The sequence below is a fragment of the Cebidichthys violaceus genome, unplaced genomic scaffold, assembly GCF_023349555.1.
Source record: "Cebidichthys violaceus isolate CVI_PGR_0920_01 unplaced genomic scaffold, fCebVio1.0.p SCAF_1, whole genome shotgun sequence".
In the NCBI taxonomy this organism is placed as follows: Eukaryota; Metazoa; Chordata; class Actinopteri; order Perciformes; family Stichaeidae; genus Cebidichthys; species Cebidichthys violaceus.
This window is the reverse complement of record NW_027176262.1, coordinates 4,767,877-4,791,077: the sequence shown is the minus strand read 5'-3', so window position 1 is coordinate 4,791,077 and position 23,201 is coordinate 4,767,877. Positions and strand designations below refer to the sequence as shown.

At 43.3% G+C, this 23,201-nt stretch overlaps 1 protein-coding gene across 3 annotated transcripts in view; it reads left to right on the top strand.

Annotated features, from left to right (window-relative positions):
- Window positions 1–23,201, top strand: part of gdpd5b (glycerophosphodiester phosphodiesterase domain containing 5b) — a 37,513-nt gene that overhangs the window by 1,474 nt on the left and 12,838 nt on the right. For all 3 annotated transcript variants that reach the window (XR_011102689.1, XM_068707171.1, XM_068707164.1), the window contains exons 2-5: window positions 10,835–11,008; window positions 21,002–21,105; window positions 22,714–22,807; window positions 22,952–23,011. Coding sequence is in view for 2 of the 3 variants with exons in the window: in XM_068707171.1 (XP_068563272.1) it covers window positions 10,892–11,008; window positions 21,002–21,105; window positions 22,714–22,807; window positions 22,952–23,011 (375 nt within the window). In the remaining variant the exon portion in view is untranslated. The remainder of the gene's footprint in view (window positions 1–10,834; window positions 11,009–21,001; window positions 21,106–22,713; window positions 22,808–22,951; window positions 23,012–23,201) is intronic.

Here is a 23,201-nt window from a genome sequence, read left to right as displayed (position 1 = left end):
GTACAGTGGAGAACTGAACATGTTTCTGCAAAGCTCCTGTCCTGAGGGCAGCCAGCGCTATGAAAACGTTTGTAGATCATGACATCGAGTCTCATGTTGTATGCCATGTAGGAAAATAAACATTTGACATTCAGATTTGCTCCAGTAACAGTTGATGCAACGGTTGACATTTTGAGGTTAGCTGGAAAAACGGTGACATAACGTATAGTGTACATTTCCACAGTTCTTTAAATTTGTTTAAACAAAACAAAGTGGAGCAATGCTGAAAATACTGAGGCGTCTTTCGAGCGTGCTTTGAATATTCCCCTGGAAATGTTATTTTAGGAGAATAACTGGCGAATAGAAGGGAGATGTGATGGGTCAGAACAGGAAGGAATGCTGTGTTCACAGCAGTAATCCACGCACCGGTCACCCACTCTTTTACACACAGGTTTTTTACGGAGCTTTAAATTAATTTCTTCTTTATCTAGCTCCTCATGCAAGTGTCATGCATGTTGCTGCTGATGAGACTTGTAGAGTTGCACCGTATAGACAGGAGCAGAACCGAGTGTCCATTTGAGAGCGTATTGATTCGGTGATTGCCGACATTCTGCTTCGCCCTGCTTGCATAACTGCCGCTGTGTACTTGTATGTTTATGTACTGCATCCTTAAATAGCGGCTCCTTAAGAAGAGAAACATGCCCATCCTACAAGAGATGCAATATCCTGTAGGAAATTCGCTAGCTTCGTATATACACCAAAAGAAACACATCTGTGAGATCCGTCCAAAGCTGTGCGGAATCGTCCAGAGGGAGGGCAAGTCTGACTTGTAAAGAATGACTTGTTATTATTGGCTGCCCTGCAGCAGTGAGGTCAAGTCCAATCCTCTGTGTGTCTCTCTCTCTCTCTCACATGCTAACATGCACTATCCCCAGTAATGATGATCAACCTCCACCTGAAAGCTTCTGAAAGCGTGCGCTATTATTTTGTAGCCCCAACATGAATAATGTGGTTTCACTCGCTGAGGCAACAGCACATGTTTAATGCAAAGTGAATGGGGAACTGAATTGATTTTAAACATTTGAGAAAATGACAATAATAATCATGGTACACAGCCTTGACTCAGGTCAAGTACTGTCATTTCCACAGCACTTAACGGCAACCAATTTCTTTCTGCAACTGCATTTCTCGAGAAAGAGGGTTAATGAAACCATAATGGGGCACAAGCAAGCAACAATTGGTGCTAAGGAGGGGAGGACTTTGCAGTGTGAGCTGGTCTGACTCTGATTGGTTGTGAAGATTCACAGAACGGCAGTCCTTGTATGTTTTGATAGTTTGTTTATTGGATTAAATCTTTTCCGTGTCGTTCTCCTCGCTGCCGGGAGACTTCTTTGCCAGCAGGAGAGGGTGGCAGCTCCGAGAGACGGACCTTCAGTCAGCGCTTGTAGCAACTCGCAAAGTATTCGCCGCTGCAGTTACAATGTGGGATCGACGAAGCGTTTGCAGTTGTGGATCACCTTGCTCGAGTAACACACACACACACACACACACACACACACACACACACACACACACACACACACACACACACACACACACACACACACACGTCAGTTGAGTAGGTGGTCCTTCAGTATGGCTCCGGACACATTTGCGGACACACTGCTAAAATTGCTTTGGCCAAATGCGGCCTAGACCACCTCAGACCGTGACCCGAGCGATCAGATCTCACTGCGTCTTGGGTGCCTTCACACCTGAACTTAGAGCTTGTCCACTTGTGAACGGATCCCTGAAGAAGCATGTTGATGCCGGGTCTGAACAGGCCCTTAGTCAACGTCCTTCAGTCCGCAGGTTTCAAACTGTCAAACAACGTGGGAGGCTAGGGAGGGCTGAGCTTATACCGTTCATATTTCTACTCGTAATTCAGGAATGTAACTGATACTGTGATGCAGAGTTACGTTCATGCTGATCGCAACAGTTCTTGGAACCATCTTTCACGCTGTACTACAGAATTGTGAGTCAAACAAAATAAGGGTTAACTGGTTTGTGGCAGTTCCAGGCAGGAGGCAAAAGTCAAATAGAAATAGAATATTTCCATCCTGCTCCGAGAAGGTCGGGGCCTTGCTGGTGTCCCCTTTGTGTCAGACATGCTTGAGGTTTACAATGCGTAGCAGTTCCTCTTGACTATGGACAAGTTCAGCGTTTGACAGCACATGAAATCTGTGTGAGGACAGTGGTTTCTGATTATTGTCGAATGCGAGCCCACAGTAAACGTGATGGTAGTAAATGTAAGTTTCCACCACCTCGCCTTATTTGTGCAGGTAACATTCCCGAGGCTAATTGCTATTATTTAACCCTCAGAGGAACACAGGGGGCTTTGGTTCGCTGTCGTTGCTCGTTTGCAACTTGAGCTCTCTTCAAAGTCCGAGGCTCAGACAACTGGGAGGTGCACAGTTATTATGTCCAAGCTGAGGCTCTGCTTTTGAAAAGAGGCAAAAATACCTACTTGACTGCATAACAAGTCTGCTTGTTTTTCTTTCGTTCTTGGGAATATTCCCACCATGTGAGACCCACCACCACATTGTTGTGGTGGGAGTCATGAGAATGAGAATCAGCCCTTTTTTATAGTTCTCCAAACCGCCAGTGCTTCGTTTTACCCCTTTTTTTTTAAAAAAAATGTTAGACGTGTTTACTGTTATTCTCTAATCCTCTTAACTGGTCGTTTTTCATGTTATTTCAAACTTGTGCTGTACTTGTATTGACAACGATCTAGTTTTGTTGTTTTTGTGTAATGATCCCTGTAATAGAATTAAAGAAGCCACATGTTTGTTGAGGGAGAAAGCTCAGTTTCCCTCTCAGAAAGCCAAGCTCACCATATTTGCACCTGCTGGTCTGGCCCTGCCTCCGGGGCTCCGACAGCAGTCGCAGTAAAGGACAGAACTCGGTGTGATGTCAACACACAGATGGTGGCGGAAAGAGCCCTCATGTCGACGTGCAGATGGCATCTTGATAAAACACACTAGTCCACCCACAACAGTCCGACCGAGGAGGCTGTTCGCCGCGCACGCGGTACAACAATGGCTCCCACCGTGTCTCTGCATGCCACGGATGTCTTTGTCAGCTGTTTGCTTTCCAGGCCACAGTATCAGCACTACAGTATCACCTATGATTAGGAAACCAACCCCAGAATACCTTCTCTCAACCCTAACAGGGAGACGGGCCAGGAGGGGTCCATTCATTCTCTATACTTCTTTACGCCTAACGGCAGGAAAGAAAATGGGTCACAGCAGATGAATTTAGGAAGCGGTGCTCCAGGTTAAAAAAAAAAAAAAAAAGGACTTTTTGAAAGTAGTTCCAAAATGTTCTGCCCAGCAGCATCACAATCATACGCCATGAAGTGGCAAAGCTACAGTCACTGATTTTACTGATTACTGTAACTTTGCAGTCCAAAGAACTGAAGTTCGGACCGCTCTCTGCCTCCATGGAACTTGATTACACATCAGTACTGTTGAAAGAAAGCGGTTCCCAGCTCCGGATTGCTACAGTGGTTTTGACTGGTCAGCCCCCCCCCCCCCCCCCCCTCCCCTCTCTCTTTTGACCGGCATTTTATGGCAAAGGCAGCTGTGAAAGCAGAAACATTTGTTGAATAAAATACTCTAGGTTCAGCTATTTGGGGGACGTGCAAATAACGAGTATTAGGAGGCTTTGCTGAAAAGCAGTTTAAGTAGGCCGGAGGCAACAAGTGTCGTAATGGACTGTCCATCTGTCACCGTTCTGCTCTTTCACACAGAATGCATTTGTAGATTTGTAAAATGGACCATTAACTTTCTCAAGAGCAATCAGTAAAAACATCAAAACAGATCTGCCAATGTTTTCCACTGTCATTACAAAATCCATGCACCATTTTATGAACGGTTTTCCTAAATTACCAATAACACGCTCGGCTAGCTGGGACAGGCTGTTGTTGTGGCTTGAAGCTGCTAATAAGGTGGGTCGAGCTGAGCGCGGAAGCTCCAAGCTCAGGGAGAAGGAACATCAAATCCAGATGAAAGTGTGACCGTAAAGCTGTTAGAAAAGAAACTTCTTCATCTAAGGCTCGTATAAAGGATCCAGATGTGGCACACCTGGTGGTTATAACGGCATGATGCTGAAGTTTGGTTTGAGAAAATGGGGAAAGGGCCCATCCTGGCTCCTCCCAAAACACCGTGTATGTCCCCGTCTTTCTCTTCTTAACATCCGTTGTGTCTTTGTAGAAACAGAAGCCGACAAGAGCCGGTGTCATCCAGTCTTTAAGGTGATAATTATTCAAACCCACACGCCATCAGCTGCCTAAACAGCAGCTAGGTGGATCAGAGGTCAGCGTCGTCACCTCACAGCAGGAAGCTGCTCAGTTCAAACCCCACAACGTTGACTTTGGCATTTCTTTCTTTGTTTTCCTTTTTACGCCTTTTCACCACAACATTTGTCTGGGTGGTTCCCACACGGTATACTCCGAAGTAGATGAAACCTAAAAGTTGTTGCTCAAACTGTAGCTAATATTTTCATGGTGCATCGGGTGAGTATTTCCAGTGCCTGAAACACCTAAATCAATAATGACCAACGCCTCCATCCACAAGGCTCTGGAAATCACCTAATATGGTTTTATTGGTCTCTGTATCTACACAGCTTTGTCAAGCACTGTCCCTGCAGCATCCAGCCAGCTCAGTTCACTCCTTAGAGATTATTTTTACCTCCGGATGAAAAATGGAAGCAGCATCTCCACATATCACTTGACCCACTTATACTGCAGGTTGCACAAACTGTTTTTTACTCAGCTAAAGTCTTCCGAACGGACTTTACGTTGGTTTCAATCCTGTTCCCCGCTTTTAAACCCAAGTCCAGACCACAGTGAACTCATTGCTGGCTGCGTCCAATACGACAAATGATTGTTTCAGACTTACGCTTCCTCTTCCTGCTGTCAATGTTCTAATTTGGAGCCACTGATGGAGCATGATTAGATACAATTTTCCTCGGATTATCTCTGACCCACATTTTGCCAAATTGATGAGCTGTCAGTTTGATGAGCAGAGTGTCAGATTGATGCGGATGTTCTTCCGCCACACTCCTCCCACCATCTTTGCTAACAATGCGGTCGACGGATTCTCAGTCGTCGTTTCGTGCCGTCGGGTCAGTTTGAAAAGTATCTCCCCTCACAATAACCTTTCTTTCTCAGCTGGCTTTGAGTTCGAGTTGCACTGCTCGCTACCTTGTATGGCACAGCCCTGGGAGTCCTTTTAAACCCCAGGTTTAACGACTTTGCTATTGTAAGCTGCTGTACAGACTGCTCGGCTATAGCCAGAAGAAAACCCCAATCATTCTCCAACAGTGAGCAGTTGTTTGTGCTCCATCGAGCTGTCTTGTCCCTTCTGTCGTCTGCATTGTGGTTCTATTGAAACGGTGCTGTTTTCTAAAGCATTCTTCATGTCACAAGAGAATGCATTGACTCAAGATTATTGGATCTGTCTGTTTCAGAGTCAATAATCATTAAATGCAAATCATGACCTGTGCAGTATCATGAACGCAGGATGGACATTAACACCCGACAGCTCTTGTGTAAGCGTTTCGCAATACCCCTCTATCCTCATTTGCCAGGCCAGAATGTTCTGGCACCAGCGCCTCCCAACAAGTACGTGTTGAATGCTTCTTTTTTTTTTTTTTTTTTTTTTTTTTTTCATCTTGATGTCATAAGCTTGAGAGAGAAACTTGTACTCTGATGTTATTGAGTATTCAGGCCGCCGCTCTCGTATACTTAGAAATGAAACTACATCCATTCTCGTGTATATTCTTCAGGAATATGTGGAGAACTATTCCCACGGTCGCCACGGTGACTTCAAAGAAGCAGTGCTGTCCAATAGCCTCACGTAGCCACCTGCTCCGGCCAGCTTATGCCTGCTGCACCTACACAATGAGGAAGTAACAACAAAGAAGTTACATTGATAACGAGGGAAAGCTACGAGGTGCAACGGCCACCGAGTTTATCAAAGGACGCCAGTAAAACCGTCTACAAAGTGCCACACGAAAGTAAAACAATGTCATGTGTTGACCAATAAATATATAATGAATATGAGTACTTTAACTACTTTCTTACGTATTGCGCCGCTTCCCAAGTCCCCATCGTAGCATTAAGTGAGCAATGGACATAAATGGAAGCCACAAAAATTCAGCACTCGTGGGATTTTGAGAGCAATCTCAACCGTTTTTCATGTCAAGGACCTCCAAAACATTACAGCCAATATATTCATTATTACAGTTAGCAGTTTATTATGCCAAGGAAAATAACACGGAAAATCACCTTTTCTTTTTTACCCCGGATCAGAGGATCTACCAGCACTGAGTTTGATTCAATATTTCCGAGCATAAAAGTTAACACAGTAAATAATAATAAGACATTTTCACAGTGCCACTTCATTCTCAATGTGTTAAACCCAGCTAACCATTAGTAGATGAATCTAAAAAGAAAAAGTGCCTCCACAAAACCTCCCTCTTTCATCCAGCGTTGACAACCTTGGGAACAGTTTTTCCGGTCATCATTTTCCCTAACATCAGAACAAAAAGCTTGTTAGCCAGGATGCACCTAATTCTGCATTGTCAGGGCTTTTTGCTTACCTGCAGTTGGCTAATCAGTATCCAGTATTGTGTGAGAGCAGACTGCTCATCATGACACCCTCCTGTTTGTAGGTTTACCTTTTTTGTGGCACTAACAAAGTGGACTCAATGGCTGTGACCCATGTGGACCCGGGACTGAAAGGCTTTTAGGAAGATGAAGTGGCAAATCACCTTCTCTCTGAAGTGGTAATAGTTGTCGCTCACTGGCTCAGCTGACCGGACAATTTGAGAGTGGTTTGTGGTGGGACTAAATGTCAGACTCGGGATGAACTGGAGCTGTGGGCTGGAGGCTGTGGCCATTAATTCTCCGCTTCCCTCCACACTGACTCGTGGGAGTGATTTATATAAGGGTTTGGTGAGGATTATGTTGATAACTTGAGTTACGCTGATAATATTTACGGTTGCATTCGGAGTTAAAATGGAAACAGGCTAAACGCTGTTTTTGTTGGGGAATGCTGAAGGTCTAGTTTCCACATGTTTGTGTTACTTTGTCAAGTGTTCTAGAAGACGTGAACAGTTATGTATATGTAATATATATATATATATATATATATATATATATATATATATATATATATATATAAATTGGAGGTTTCCTTGGACAAAAACCTCTTACAGGAGCTTAAACTCTTTGATTTTGACTGACTCCGTTGGTGTTTCATGGTTGAATTGTCTGCTCATCAACTTCCTGGTTATTTTTGGGGTGTTTAAGACTGTCAACACATGATGGTGGATGCAGTCTGATCATTCTATTTTTTTATCGTACTGTTGAAGAAACTAGGTCAAAATGAAAGCCGTTCTTTGACGGCGCCAAGAACACATCTCGGAAGGCAAAGCATGAAATTCATGACGTCATTTTAAACAGGGCCAAGACTCTGTATGTCTTCTACAGAGAGACCATGTGCTGAGTCGGCTGTAACGGCTCTGCTGTAATGACTCTCTCATTGCTTGTTATAATGGGCTCCGTCATCCATGTGTCACTAATCAACTCCCTCACAAGCATCTTTTGATGCCGCATGGTTTAGCCAAGTCTCCGCGGCGCTGCTTCATTACTTGATGTCAAGTGCATGTTCTCGATTCTCGCAATTCAGATCATTTGAACATGACGGGGATCCGGAGAGATTAAGTGGAGGCCCGTTTGCAGAAGACGAAATGGATTTCTTAACATGTTTCTGTGTTGCGTTCATGAACTTTTTGTTTGTCATTAGTGGATTAGCCTCGGATCCCACAGTCGTCTGCTGCGTGGCCTCTACCTTAGTTCCCTGGTCAGGAGAAGACACTGTTCTCTGCTGGGAAACTGCTGAAGCATTTCCTCCCTCGCAGACTGTTTTCCTCTTACTGGGCCTTTTGATTGGAGGAAATGAGGCAGCAGAAAAGGGGATGACAACCGCCGCCGTTCGGGGGGGGGGGGGTTCACACAACCCCCAAATCTTCTCTTCTCGTTCAGACAACTCGTGTGACAGAACGCATACATGTTAGAAAAGCTGCTTCACTTGTTGCCTTCACCTGTTTAATCTAGTTCAGTCACGATGGGGCAACATAGCTGACGGCATCAAACGGTGTTTCAGGGCTTGAAACTAAGCACGAAGAACGAGGTCTTTTCTTGTTTTGTACTCAGTGGTCTCTGTTTTTGAGTCTGATTCACTGTGACCCTGCAGCCATATGGTGGTCACACCTACTGTGGTCTGCGGCGTCGCATCCGTGTTGGCGAAATACGACCGCAATGACACGAGTGCAGACTCCTGGATGAATGTGATTTCTCTCCGAGATTCAACTGCAGAACATTACTGCTCGTGCTGTATTTAACTTGGCTTTTGCCAATTAGTTGCCGTTTATTCAAGATGTAATTGTCCCGGCTGGCTGGGTCATTTAGCTGATGAGTTTCTGGTAAGACATCATGCTGATAAAGGGATTAATTGCGGCGCTTTTCATTCCCTCTCTGTACAGCTCGGATGAGGTTCGGGGGCATATTAACTACGGAGTGAAAAATGGATGAGCCTTCAATCTCAAGGTGACAAATCTGAGGCCTCATTATGATAATATCCCACATCAAATAGTTGGAATTAAAAGAGCCGTTTGATGTTCCGCCCATTTGAAGTACGGCAGTCATTGTGTTTTTTGACTTAGATGGAACAAGTGGCTGCGTCACTGGCGTGAACAGAAGCTTTAGGAGGTAAACATGTTGCCACATAAACCGCATGAGCCGTTCAGCCGTAACAACATGGAGGCATTGCTATGGATACAGGGTTTGAACGTTATAATTTGTCAACAAGTGACAACATGACGGGCAGAAAGTGGTTGTTACTTTTGCCTGGATGAACACGCCAACGGAGAATTACTGTGTCAGCTTTTCTTTCTTAAAGGCTTGGTCTGCAGGCCCAGACGCATCCATGTTTGTTTTGTTCATGATGTTTGGAGCTGCTGCTCAAACACGACAGGTGGGTCAAACCTGCCAATATTAATATTTCATAATTTAATAATAAAGACCCCGACTACTAGCCAAAAAAAACACAAACTGTTGTCATCGGAAGCATTCTGGTTTCCTTCTCTCGTCTGAGTAGTATTGGCCAATCACGTTTGAACAGTCTTTGGTCTGATGCAAGTAAACAGTCAGTGTGCGGAACACGTCGACTGAAATGCAGGATTCAAGACTGAAAAATCAGTTCTCACAAAGCTGTGATCTCCCTCCACCCGACAGACGTGAATTATTCATGAGCAGCATCAGACGAGCGTACTTGCTATGCTAGAGTAGTCATATAGTTCCTGATCTGATCAAGGTCTAAATCCCTGCTTGGCTTCATGACAGTTTTATGAGGACAGGATACAGTAGTACAGACTCCAGGTAAGATAAGGTGAAAATTAATTAACACAGTCGTATATTGTGTTTGACCAGTGGTCGGAAAGAAAGGGATTCTCTGCATCACTGCCAGCACTCGGCTTGGTACCAATGTTGTTTGTTCTACTGCAAGATACGAGGTTTTGTCTAAAGTGTAAGACTTTTTTTTTTTTTTTAATTTAAGGCGTAGAGTAGCGTTGCCTGTCCGGACCTTTTTGTGGTCCTGCTGGGGTGGGCGATGTTCCTGATACCCTCGGGTCAGGCCCACCCTCCTCAGAGCCGTTTTTTTTACTAATAACAGGAAGCATGGCCACTGCAGCAGCTGCTAATGAGCAGCTGCCCAGAGCCTCAGACAGCCTGATTACAGCAGGAAGAGTGTAGTTAACACGCACAAATACTCTGAAACATCAGCTGTAGCCATGTGCTAGAGGAATATCACCAGTTAAAATGATCCCAGGAAAACGTGTTTGTGTGTAGACGTTAATCATGTCATTAAATTAAGTATTCTCAGTTCATTTATGCTCTTCAAATCAAAATGATGCACTTTCAGCCCCAGATTGATCTGAGGCAGAGGGCTCCACCGTGTTCCTGGAGAGTGAGGTAAACTTGTGATAACAGCCAGCGCTCCTATAATATCATTATTGTTAGTCTCAGTGCTGAATCGGCAGGCGCTCAACGGGAGGACTGAGTTATAAACTCTGATTATTCACAGCCAACGCAGCCTGCTCTACTTCCTACCATGGTCACTAGCATGAGAAGGGGCTGCTGGGTATTGTCTACAGTACCGTGGTGCTCTTCTGCTCCTCTACAGTGAGAGAGGGGGGGGGGGGGGGGGGGTGGGGGGTAGTGGAGCTGTTTGGGTTCAGTGTTGCTCTGCTACATTAACCATTACAGCTGTACACAGCAGCCTGCATTGTCTTCTTTTTATACTGTTAAGTTGAAGGGTTTTGCTCAAATGTCACCGTTGTATAACATCCTTTGTTACACCTGTTGGCCTTTTCTATGCCTGGCTTCTTTTTCTTTTTTTTTTCTCTTCCTGGCCCTGACATAAAAGGGAGGGATGAGGCCTGCATGCTGTCTTTTGACCCAGATATGTAGGGACTGTGTGATGTATTCATGGTCACTGTAATTTAATGTGATGCTCAGTAGATTTGTGGGCTCCTAGCAGCCTCAGTTGTCATTGGTAACAGGAGCTGGGAAACGAGGTCTTCATTTTAGGCTTTGTGTCAAAGCATGCTGCTTCTCAGGTCAGCATGTGTTTTCTATCAGGGTGCCAGACTTGCTACTCGACTGTAATTGTTTCTCCCGTGTCTTCTTCTTTGGTCTCAACATGTTGTAATCGCTAACATTTCTCTTTTTGTTGTTTTCTCTCAGGGTTCTTGGTCGTCAGTGGGATGTTCGAGCTCTGGGAGCAGCACTGACTGAAGGAGCATGGTGAAGCACCAACCCCTCCAGGTCTATGAGCGCCAGCTGTGTCTGTCGTGTATCACCGGGATCTACGGCTGCCGCTGGAAGCGCTACCAACGTTCCCATGATGACACCACCAAGGTGAGAGGAGAGGAGAGGAGAGGAGAGGAGAGGAGGGGAGGAAACCCCCTTTAGTGGGTGAACAGCATCAATCAAAACAAATGCTGTAAATCTGGCTGTGAATCTTTCACACCTCACAGATTTACTTAAGTTTTACATTTAAAAAAAAAAAAAAACTATATTTAATGGTATGAAGCTCTGTTACATCTCACAGGATGCGCTGTACACACACTCACGTGTTCAGGTCGGCAGTGCCTGAGACCTGATTATGTCAATCTCTGTGTAATTCATCCTGCTCAGGTCATTTCAATGATAACTGTGCCGTGCTGGGAGATCGATGTAGAACGATATCACTTTTCACCTCTTTTAATAGCAGTCCTTTTTAGAAATGGATTTTAATTTATGTTTTTCCTCATCTGTTTTCTACATCATCCAGTGGCCTACCTGCCGCCTACATTTTGTTGCATTAATGTGAGACTTTTCACAGCTCTGAATAACAAGATGCCTGTGTAGGAGGTGGGAAGTTCTACTGTAAATGTACTACTCAGGAGTAAACATATAAAACCCAGAGAACCCCATCTGTGCTCCTAATGGTCCACAGATACCGTTTGTCTCTCAACACTGGTTAAGAATGAACAATTATCTTTGACCAAATATGTCTCCCACTCCATAACCTTGAGCTTTCAACATAGAGGCTCATGTGATATTGCAGTACTCCACTGTCTCCAGTAGTCTGTCATCTCCTGCGTTCTGTTATGAATATTATCCATCAAATGTGTTTTTATTCTCTGTACCTGTGTCTCGTATAGAGCCTTGATGCTGGCGGTTGTGCTTTGAATTGTTTTTATATATTTAAATGTATGCCTATTCTTAATTATGCCATAATTATCTGTTTCATAGCTTCTGACTTTTTTAATTTGTAGTTAACTTTGCACCATTTTACTTCCAACCTAAGAACACTGCAGTGCTTTTTTTTTTTTTGGTCTTCCTAAAATAAGGCACATGTCAGGATAAGTATTACAGCCGACACAAGAAGAGGAATTTTTCCTGACCTTTCCCTTTATCTCTATTCCGTATTTAGGAAGGACACACAGGCTTTGTTGCTGCAACAAACACACAGCTCATCACCTTGTGTGCACTCTCACACACACACACACACACACACACACACACACACACACACACACACACACACACACACACACACACACACACACTCAGAGACTGGGCTGGATCATTTATTTATGCCCGCACATACCACACTGTAGACGAGCACAACCCTAGGACACAGACAATAGACTTGTGTCACTCTGCACACAGATGGCAAAGACAACATGTGGTGTGCCTTAAAGCTACATTAGGTGTGTAAACAGGCGGAGCCAAATAACCCCGGCAGGGATGGGTGGTTGTATTTTGGATAGCTCGTGGATCATATAAAAAACATTTACTGAACCAAATAAAGAGGTGTATAGATTTAATTTTTTTTTCCTCCCCTCCTGTTTCTAGGAAACTGGACACCGCGTAGCTCTGTTTCCTGTTGGTTGTCTTTCAGTCCGACTGATAGGATAGTGCCGAGTCAGCATTCTTTGTTCACGGTGCTCATCCTTTTTGTTTTGACCATGTGGCGGTTGGACAGCGCTCATCTTGACCCCGGTGTAAGAAGCACACGGTCCATTCCTGTTCAGTTGATTCAGAAAGTGGATATTTTCCCTTCAACAGGCTTTCAATGTGTGAACATAGTGAGCGATTGAGCCAAAATGAGGTGTTCTACACTAGTTTTACATATAGACAACTACTAAGAGTGTCTACTTGTGAAGAATAGAGCGGTGTAATCTGCTATTCATTTGTCTGTATTTCTTTGAGAGCTGTCGTTTCCTTTGAGGATGCTTTCTAGCACGGGGTCAAGGTGATGTCATATAGGACTGCATCTTTAACGATTCCAGTAAACACACTGTGACCAATCAAGGACGGGTATCGGCTACCTGTAACCGGACCTGAGCGAATCACAGACGCGTGAGACCTGAGAATCTCCCGTTGAATCAGCTGTAGGACTCATTCATAATCTACGAGTGGATCAGGCCATTTCTCAACCCTTTTTTTTTTGTTCACACGTAACGAGCCATTCAGGTCGACCGTCTGTCTTAGTGCGGCAGCTTCCGTCTGCGTTCACGGTGCTTTGCAGGGAGACGGCCCACGTCACGCAGTGCAAGCCGATCTGGCCTCTCAGTAATAATTGAAAGTATTTCCATTTAGCCCGTCTTTACCATTCAGTCACACAAAGGCTTCTAAAATAGAAGCAAAGCTGCTCTGCCTCCCTTTTGTGCAATTATCTCGTGGGCATTCATTATCCCCGGACAGAGAAATATGGGACCAATAAGACGACGGAGTTACCTCGAACAAGCAGCTACACCGATGGAGACTCCACACAATGGCTTATTGTGGTTTCAGTTACTTTGGATAGCAACGCTTATAATGTAATACAATATAAGATCAAATGAGCCGGCTTAAAATAGAAATAATTGTTGTATCTTGATGATTACGTTGTTCCCTTTTTCTCATCTTTTTTTTTTTGGTATGAGTTCAGTTTTTGGACCGGTATTCATTTCTACGGGACATCTCCTTCGTTTTGTGTACTTGATCACGTACTTGTACACTCGTCCCTCCAGCTGTCTGGCTGAAAGGTCATAAGCCTCAATAAATCCCATGAGCTGACTACATGATGAGGGTGTGATGGGTGGTTTGAGATGCGTTTTAATGTAGGAAATGGTAATAGCTCATATGGATTGTATGTATATTACATGCATTTTACTACAGAAGCAGTAGTCTGTTACAGTATTTCTGTATTTGTAGTTTCACTGTGCTAAAAGGAGTGGAGGTCCTGGAGGTTCAGTATTATAAAGGTGTTGTGTGGCTGCACTATGAAGCAGCGCACACCCTTTGTGAAATGCCAGAGACTTATCTGGATATGCTCAGGAATGTGACGAGGGACCGAGGTGTTAAATCCGGTGAAGATGACGGAGGCCCTCGCAGGGAAAGAAGCACCGTCAGCGAAAGAATAACGGCCAATGTGAGCTGAAAGTAATCTCTCCTACAACCACACGAGCTGTCGAGTTTATTCACACACGCCGACATGTTGCTGTTTTGTTTGTATCTGTCGGGCTTTGTGTTTGTCAGCGGATTTATTCAGGACCGTCCCGCAGCATATTTTCTCTCGGCATGTCAGATGGCAGCATGCTGGAGTCAAGCTGTCTAATTGAATGCATCATTTAGTTGTGTGTAGTCTACATAGGGAATCCACATGTTGGCTATCAAAGCACACTATAGAAGCACGTTACATTGAGTAAGTGAATAATAAACTAGTAGTCTGATTTACATCTTCTCAGAGCTTGGGTGTTGCGGTTCTTCGGATATTTTCAGCATCTTTGAGTAGATCGCCAATACAGTAGTAAGCACTTGTCTTCCCTCCGATGACTAATCGCGTCATATAGTCGATATGAACTGTAACCCACATGGAGTTTATATCGCAGCCAGAAGCACAAAAAGTGTTGAGAAAGTTGTGTTGTGATATCGGTGTAGAGAACAGACGGCGTGTCACTGTAAATGATGCAAGGACGGTTTCTCCATGAAGTCCTCGCACAGGAAGTAACCAGCACAGACCCAAACATGCCTACATTTAATCTGCAGTCCGCTCAAACTGTAGCTCCACAAACGAATGCTCTGGTAGAAATGTTAGTTATTAATAAACTAGTAATCCTGTCTGAGTGATCGGCTCTCAGGCTGTGTTATTTCTCCGTCTCATGGTTCCGGGTCACACAACAGAAAGCTACTGTGGCTGCATGTGTAGGTTTGACAATTAGTATGAATTTACACGACGATACACGACTTGACTAGTGAATCCGCAGGATGACTAGTTTTCATGTGTGAATGTATTTATTTTCTCATCACTTCTCAAGAACTTTTCATCCTGGCTCTATATTTGGGACGTGGTTGACTTGCAAATCGGATGTAAATCAACGTGTGTTGTGTGGCCTTCTGCTTTGTTTAAATAATCATGCTGAACATAAATCATATCCATCCTATATGGCACTACACTGCAGCCTAGATCCCGTTTGATATATTGAAGCATTCTTGGAGGGAGAGAGCTCGCAGATCGTTCAGTCATGGTGGCGTTGTCATTAGCTTTTGCTCTTATAGGCTAAATGAATATCGGAGGAATCCCTGCTACCATTACAAAATCAATGCCTCATTTCTCTGGTTTTAATCTGATTGGGTCCCAGAGGACCACATCTAAAGCACCAGAAGGTCTACACAAACATGTTAAGTGTTTAAAGTGTTTAAAGGTCAGTTTATTACATATCTCTGTACATTAATACTGTAACTACATTAAATAAGTAGAAGGTAACTTCACACACCCGAAAGCCCAAATGATATTCACCACACACTAAAGGGAAATACCACAAAACCTGCAAAACCGGATGGTTTCAGATTTGCGGTATATTTACTTAAACTAATTACTTCAAATGATCTTCACCACAGATACGTTTATTTGCATTAAATCCTAGTAGACCTGATTCTGGGCATGTGGGTCAGCAAAGGGAGCGCTGAACAGTATTTTGGAGCTGTGGTCTAAAGAATGGTTAAATAGCTTGATGGTGTCGGCTCAACAGGACAATTGGTGATATAATACATTTTAAAAAAAGCCTCCCAGAAGGATGTGAGATATTTTGAACTTCACAAGATTACTGCTGTAAATAGATTTAAAAAAAAAAAGAAAATCCAATAAGCCTGTTTAATAAATACATTATTGGCTGCTTGGATCATAATCCACTGGACTGGACTGGCTGTGAGCCATACGAAGTCGAGATACAGTTGTGGTCAAAAGTTTACATACACTTGTAAAGAACATAATGTCATGGCTCTCTTGAGTTTCCAGTTATTTCTACAACTCTGATTTTTCTCTGATAGAGTGATTGGAACAGATACTTCTTTGTCACAAAAAACATTCATGAAGTTTGGTTCTTTCATGACTTTATTATGGGTTAACAGAAAAAGTGACAAAATCTGCTGGGTCAAAAATATACATACAGCAACATGAATTAGCAATTTTGGTGACTTAGAAAGTTGTGTCAATGAAATGAGCTTCATAGCATGGCCTCTTAACTTCTTGTGAGTGATTATGAGTGACTACAACTGGTGACTTCTCTGAGGCCATTTAAATAGGGCTCATTGGATACAAACGCCCACAAACGCTACAATGGGAAAGTCAAAGGAGCTCAGCATGGATCTGAAAAAGCGAATCATTGACTTGAACAAGTCAGGAAAGTCACTTGGAGCCATTTCAAAGCAGCTGCAGGTCCCAAGAGCAACAGTGCAAACAATTGTTTGTAAGTATAAAGTGCATGGCACTGTTTTGTCACTGCCACGATCAGGAAGAAAACGCAAGCTATCACCTGCTGCTGAGAGAAAATTGGTCAGGAGGGTGAAGAGTCAACCGAGAACCACCAAAAAGCAGATCTGCCAAGAATTAGAAGCTGCTGGAACACAGGTGTCAGTGTCCACAGTCAAGCGTGTTTTGCATCTCCATGGACTGAGAGGCTGCCGTGCAAGAAGGAAGCCCTCGCTCCAAAAGCGGCACCTTAAGGCTCGACTGAAGTTTGCTGCTGATCACATGGACAAAGATAAGACCTTCTGGAGGAAAGTTCTGTGGTCAGACGAAACAAAAATCGAGCTGTTTGGCCACAATGCCCAGCAATATGTTTGGAGGAGAAAAGGTGAGGCCTTTAACCCCAAGAACACCATGCCTACCGTCAAGCACGGTGGTGGTGGTATTATGCTGTGGGGCTGTTTTGCTGCCAATGGAACTGGTGCTTTACAGAGAGTAAATGGGATAATGAAGAAGGAGGATTACCTTCAAATTCTTCAAGATAACCTAAAATCATCAGCCCGAAGGTTGGGTCTTGGGCGCAGTTGGGTGTTCCAACAGGACAATGACCCCAAACACACATCAAAAGTGGTAATGGAATGGCTAAATCAGGCTAGAATTAGGGTTTTAGAATGGCCTTCCCAAAGTCCTGACTTAAATCCCATTGAGAACATGTGGACAATGCTGAAGAAACAAGTCCATGTCAGAAAGCCATCAAATTTAACTGAACTGCACCAATTCTGTCAAGAGGAGTGGTCAAAGATTCAACGAGAAGCTTGCCAGAAGCTTGTGGATGGCTACCAAAAGCTCCTAATTGAAGTGAAAATGGCCAAGGGACATGTAACCAAATATTAGCACTGCTGTATGTATATTTTTGACCCAGCAGATTTGATCACTTTTTCTGTTAACCCATAATAAAGTTATGAAAGAACCAAACTTCATGAATGTTTTTTGTGACAAAGAAGTATCTGTTCCAATCACTCTATCAGAGAAAAATCAGAGTTTTAGAAATAACGGGGAAACTCAAGAGAGCCATGACATTATGTTCTTTACAAGTGTATGTAAACTTTTGACCACAACTGTAAGTACAAACTTCAGACAGAGAGCCACTGAGGGACACACAAAGGTAAAAATGTGTTTGCTCTTATTGCACTGCGCTGGCTCGGAACAGACCGTGCCTGTAAAAAGACCTTTATATGCTTTTTAAATTGCTACAACATTCTTTGCCGCCGTCACTTAAGTCTTTAAATATTTCTGAACAAAGGTCAAAGTTGTCGTCTCTCTCTCTCTCTCTCTCTCTCTCTCTCTCTCTCTCTCTCTCTCTCTCTCTCTCTCTCTCTCTCTCTCTCTCTCTCTCTCTCTCTCTCTCTCTCTCTCTCTCTCTCTCTCTCTCTCTCTCTCTCTCTCTCTCTCTCTCTCTCTGTGTGTCTGTCTCTCTGTGTCTGTCTCTCTCCACCTGCTGTTCCCAGATGTTAAATCACTGACGCAATTTCCTCTGCACTGGGATGAGTCAGCAATGATCACTTTCACGCTATTTTTAGTGTTTTTCGCAGTCCCTCAATATATTACTGCCAGAGCAAAACACTGTTTGACTGGTAAGCGCCTAAAAAGGGCTGTCTGCATGTTTCATAACTGCTTCAAACAAACAACCCTAAGGAATATATCTGATAAGGACAGAGCCTTTAAGTGGAGGATTTTCAGGAATATATGCTTTTTAGTTTTTAATAAGAGTGTATACTTGCAATTTATTTTTCCTTGATCCATACGATCCTTGTATTTTTAGCAGTGGAGTTTGTTCTCTGGGGCTTATTCTACGACTTCCAATATTTCTGCAAATTAGTTTACTATTTTAGAAATGTAATCTTAGCCACTGCAGTTGGACACCATCACTACTACAGAAGGGGTCCTTGATGGTTTTGAAAAGTCATTGCAAAGTTTTTGAATATTATTTGAATTGCAGCACATCTTGTAATTTGATTTGAATTAAAGCTAACTCAATAGCTCTGAATCTTCCAAAGGACAACTCGTCCTCTATGATGTCTCCGATGGGCAAACATTACAGCACCAGTCAGAATCATTATTAGACCGGAGCACGGACCACTGTTGGCACACAATGCTCTCTAAACACTCCCAGAGAATGTGGCGTTCTGATAAAATGTCTGTTGCCGCACTGTCGGTCCGTGCCATGGGGGTGCTGTGCCCGGATAAAAAATGCCAGCCATGCAGAATTGTAATGCGATGTCACGAGGGCAGGCCAAGTCGCGTCAGGCTGGACGAGCTCTGCAGCTGAGTTATCCGGCAGACGGGAAGAGAACGTCAGACCCAACAAGGAGTTCAAATGAACGAGAAGTCAGTTATTCTTTAATGTTTGTCTTAGTTTTAGAGGAAGAAATCTATAATGTTCAAGACAATACAGCAGTGTTCCGTAGATGACAAAATCGCACTTTATAGATCCCAGAGGTGGCTTTAGGATTCAGTGTGTTAGATGATCTAATTAATTAAAGAGACTTCAGTGTAACTTATTGACCAAATCACACCATCGCAGCTCTCTCAGGGGCTTCTCGGGTCGCATTCCAACATAATTCACAGGGCGGGGGGTGGGGTAATGAAAGGGCTGGCGGTGAGCATGGTCGTAACTCTGAGGTGTTTCCAGGTAGTCTTTTAGGACCATGGGAACCACGGGTCACCGCTTTCTCATCAGTGAGCAGCGCTGTTTGTCTACATGAGACCGTGGTAAACTCTGCTGCTGGAATTGATTTGCTGAGACGTATCTGAATGGTTTAGGGTTAAACATTGTTTTGTTTTATAAATAAAAAAAAGATTTAAAAAAAAGATAAACCCACCCGAAGAGTCTAACAGTATTTGCTTAAGATAATAATAGCAGGAAGTACCTTTCTAGCTTTTACTTTTTCGGGTCATTTCCTGCCTGTGTTATCTGGTGCCCTTATTATCTGATGTAAGCGGACCTTCTTGCATAATGTTTTTTTTTCTTTTTTCTTTTGCACGTGTGAAATTCATTCAGAGGCCATGTCCAAATATGAGAGGCAGGGGATCGCATCAGCGTTCCCTCGGGCTTGTTTCCCTTTTTCGTACAACTGGCCTCTGTTATGTCATAAAACCATGCCCAGAAATTAATTAAAACGTTTTTCAGACAGTCGTGAAAGCTCTTAAAACAAGCTTGAAGCCAAAACGTGACCTTCACAATGCTGCACTGTTAGAAATACTTCCAGGCAGTGGAATTTGATTGTGTCACGATCCAAAACTTTAACATTTGAAAAGCTTTTAGATTTTGTCCAAAAACCAAACTCACTGAGAATGAGACCTGATATAAAGAGGGTGTGTGTGTGTGTGTGTGTGTGTGTGTGTGTGTGTATATATATATATATATATATATATATATATATATATATATATATATATATATATATATATATATATATATATATATATATATATATATATATATATATATATATATATATATATATATATATAATCTGATCCTCGGCACACACAACAATGGAGCATTAAAGCTGATATTCTAAAAGGTCGCTTAAGTCTTTATCTTGACCACCACAGTGCACACAATTTACACATGCATGGGATTTAGACGGGAACTAACAAATATGGATCGGCCTATTTGTTTGTTTTTTCTCGGGTCATGGTTTTAATTTAGAATTTGCTCATCACAGGGTTCTTGGAGCTCAAAGTGACATCTTTAAATTGCTTGTTTTGTCCGAACACCAGTTCAAAATCTGCAAATCCTTTAACTCCAGAGCTGGAATCAGTGAATGTTTGGCATTTTTACGACAACAATCTAAATGCATCATAAAATCAATTAACAGACTAATGGTTCTGGCTCTAAACAATGTATTGATGTAATGTTTACTGTTACCCACATGTGTGCATGTATTTGGCCAAAGTGTTATTCTTCCTCTCCGCACATTCTAGACACGAGAAATCTACAATCTCTACAACTACAGTTGACGTCTTCAAGTGATTTGACTTTTTTTCCCTCTTAAGAAGGAGAACAGATTTTCCTGGAAAATGTGCCGTTTGTCCAGATTACACAAACGTTGAGTCCTGAATATAGCTGTGTTTAAAGTAGAGGGATAGAAGTGCTTGCACATCTCCTGAGTATGGCCTCGGGGTGAGTTTCTGCCGGTCTGTATCTGAATTTAATATCTGCCATAATATGAAAGTGCATGAGGACGAGGATGAGGACAGTAATTAGTCGGCCTGCTTGTGAAGTTATTAAAAGTAATTCCTTGATGATGAGCAAAGGTGTATCAGGGAATAGGGTCAGCAGTCAGCTTCACACCATGTGCTCCATGTAGAAAGTTAACTTCTAATGAGCTCTGCCGCTCTCTGATGATTTGTGGTGTTGTACAAATTCATCCCACAGACATTCAGCATAAAAGCTTTTTGTCCACAACAGCAGAATTCAATAATTACAGATATTTCCTTAGTTTCTGCAACATTCAGAGTTGTTCTGCGTTCCTTTTTGTCAATTCTAATTAAACATAGTGGCTCCACAAAAATGCTGAATTGTTTTTATTTGTGTGTGTGTGTGTGTGTGTGTGTGTTCGCAGTGGGAGCTGCTGTGGTCCCTCATCCTCCTCTTCACCTTCTGTCTGCTGCTCGTCTGGTTCTACTTCTGGTCGGAGGCACATAACGACTACAATGAGTTCAACCGGTGAGTGCACAGCCTGCCGTCTGTCGTCGGGTCAAACCGGAGCCAGACGCCCGACACCGTATTGTTTCGTCTGTAAATGAATTCTATCCGTGCTCGTGGATTTCCTAAATCATCAGTTTAATCCGTCCTCTGCCTTTAATCTGAGCGCAGACCACCCAGCCCACCACAGATTAACACCGTTACATAACAGAGATGACTCGGCCGACCTTCCCTATACTGTAAATGACTCGGCCCTGTGCTGCTCTCATGTGACCGCCGAGTTTGTGAGTTCAAAACATTCTAAAGTTAGAGATATTCCAGACCTGTTGGCAGAATTGATCTGTTTTCAGTTACATGTTCTTATGCAAAACGACTTCCAGTCCTCAAGGTGAGAGCACTAGCAGGAATAATTGATCAAACATCCATCAGAACGTTAAGATTGTGACGGACACAGTTTCAGCGTTGCACTCATTACAATCTAATAGTAAAATGTGACGCGTGTTGGATGAAATCGTACTTAATCTGAGTTCGGCGTGTTGAAAATGCTGTAGCACAGAATGGTTAGACTGGCTGTGTCCCATACTGTCACATATGCTGGTCTTTCTCTCCAACTACCTGTCCCATCCCCCTCTCCTCCTGCTCCCAGTAACCTCTACAATGTCACCTTTTCCTCTTCTTATCGTCTGTTACCTTCCATTGCCTCTTCTCACATTCCTCTCCTTATGTAGTGGGTTATATCTCTCTCTCTCTCTCTCTCTCTCTCTCTCTCTGTCTGTCTGTCTGTCTGTCTGTCTGTCTGTCTGTCTGTCTGTCTGTCTGTCTGTCTGTCTGTCTGTCTGTCTGTCTGTCTCTCTCTGTCTCTCTCTGTCTCTCTCTGTGTCTCTGTCTCTCTCTGTGTCTCTGTCTCTCTCTCTCTCTCTCTGTCTCTCTCTCTCTGTGTCTCTCCTTTATCCCTCTGTTATTGTTCTCATTTACCTTGTAATAGCCCTCTTCTTAACTGCTTTTTCTGTCTCTGTGTGTGAATATTTATCTATCTCATCCCAGTTCACTTTCATCATCAATCTCACTGGTGATTATGTATCTCTGGATGTCAGTATTGGTGGGCAGACGTTTCTCAATAGGAAGTGTACACATTTTCCTTCCTGTCTTTTTTTTTTTGTGAGGTTTCCACAGATCGAGGTGACTTCCCTGCCCTTATGTGTTCTAGTGATTTAGCTGCAGGGAGTGTGCCAGTCCATTTGAAGTATTAATGTATTCACAAAGGGCTCGGAGCCTCAGCGCTGAATGACCCTGCTGTGGCTCAGTGCCACTAGAATCACTGATAAGGCTTTGAAAGTAATTAGTGCCACAGGCCCGAGCTGTCATGTCAAAACACGCATTTCACACACTTGTCTTTGCTCGGCAGATGTGAATCTATCGCTGCATCCAGCGTCTCTCTTTTGAGCATTACAAATAACATTTTCAGGGCGTTATTGTCAATCTAAAGGCATGGTTTCATTTGAAGGAAGTACAAATGCTTTTAAAAACTAGTGCAGAAAGGCGCACACATGTTAGTAATAATGAAAAGCAGGTGAGCCCTCAGTATGAGGAGTGTAAACTCACTCTCTTTTTTTTTTTTTTTCCCTGCAGGTTCCTCTACAACCGCTCTGGAGAGTGGAGTGATGGCACTGTTCCCATCCTGGCCACCACCGCTGCTGGCTTCACCTACATTGCATTTTTAATGGTCAGTCCCACATCAAGCATTCACTGCGGGGGTTTTAAACATCACCGTAATGCCTCGGTAGTGATTTAGCAGCTTTTGAACGTTGATGTTGAGATCTGTGAAGCGGCAGACTTGTATTTTTAAAACGTTGTTCTCTCTTTTCAGGTTTTAGCACTTTGTCACGTTGCGCTTGGACAACAGTTGAATTTGCACTGGCTCCATAAGGTAATGTTGCCAAATGTGAGACTGAGCAACTGTGTGAGTGTGGGAGGTGGAAGAGGTGGGTGGGTGAGGTTTACATATGTGTCTTTCTCTATGTGTGTGCTTGTGATGGGGCTGTGTTCATTGGCGATCAGCTGAGCTTGGTGTTGTCCCAGGAGGGTTAATGAAAGCCCAGTCAATGACCTGCTCTAAA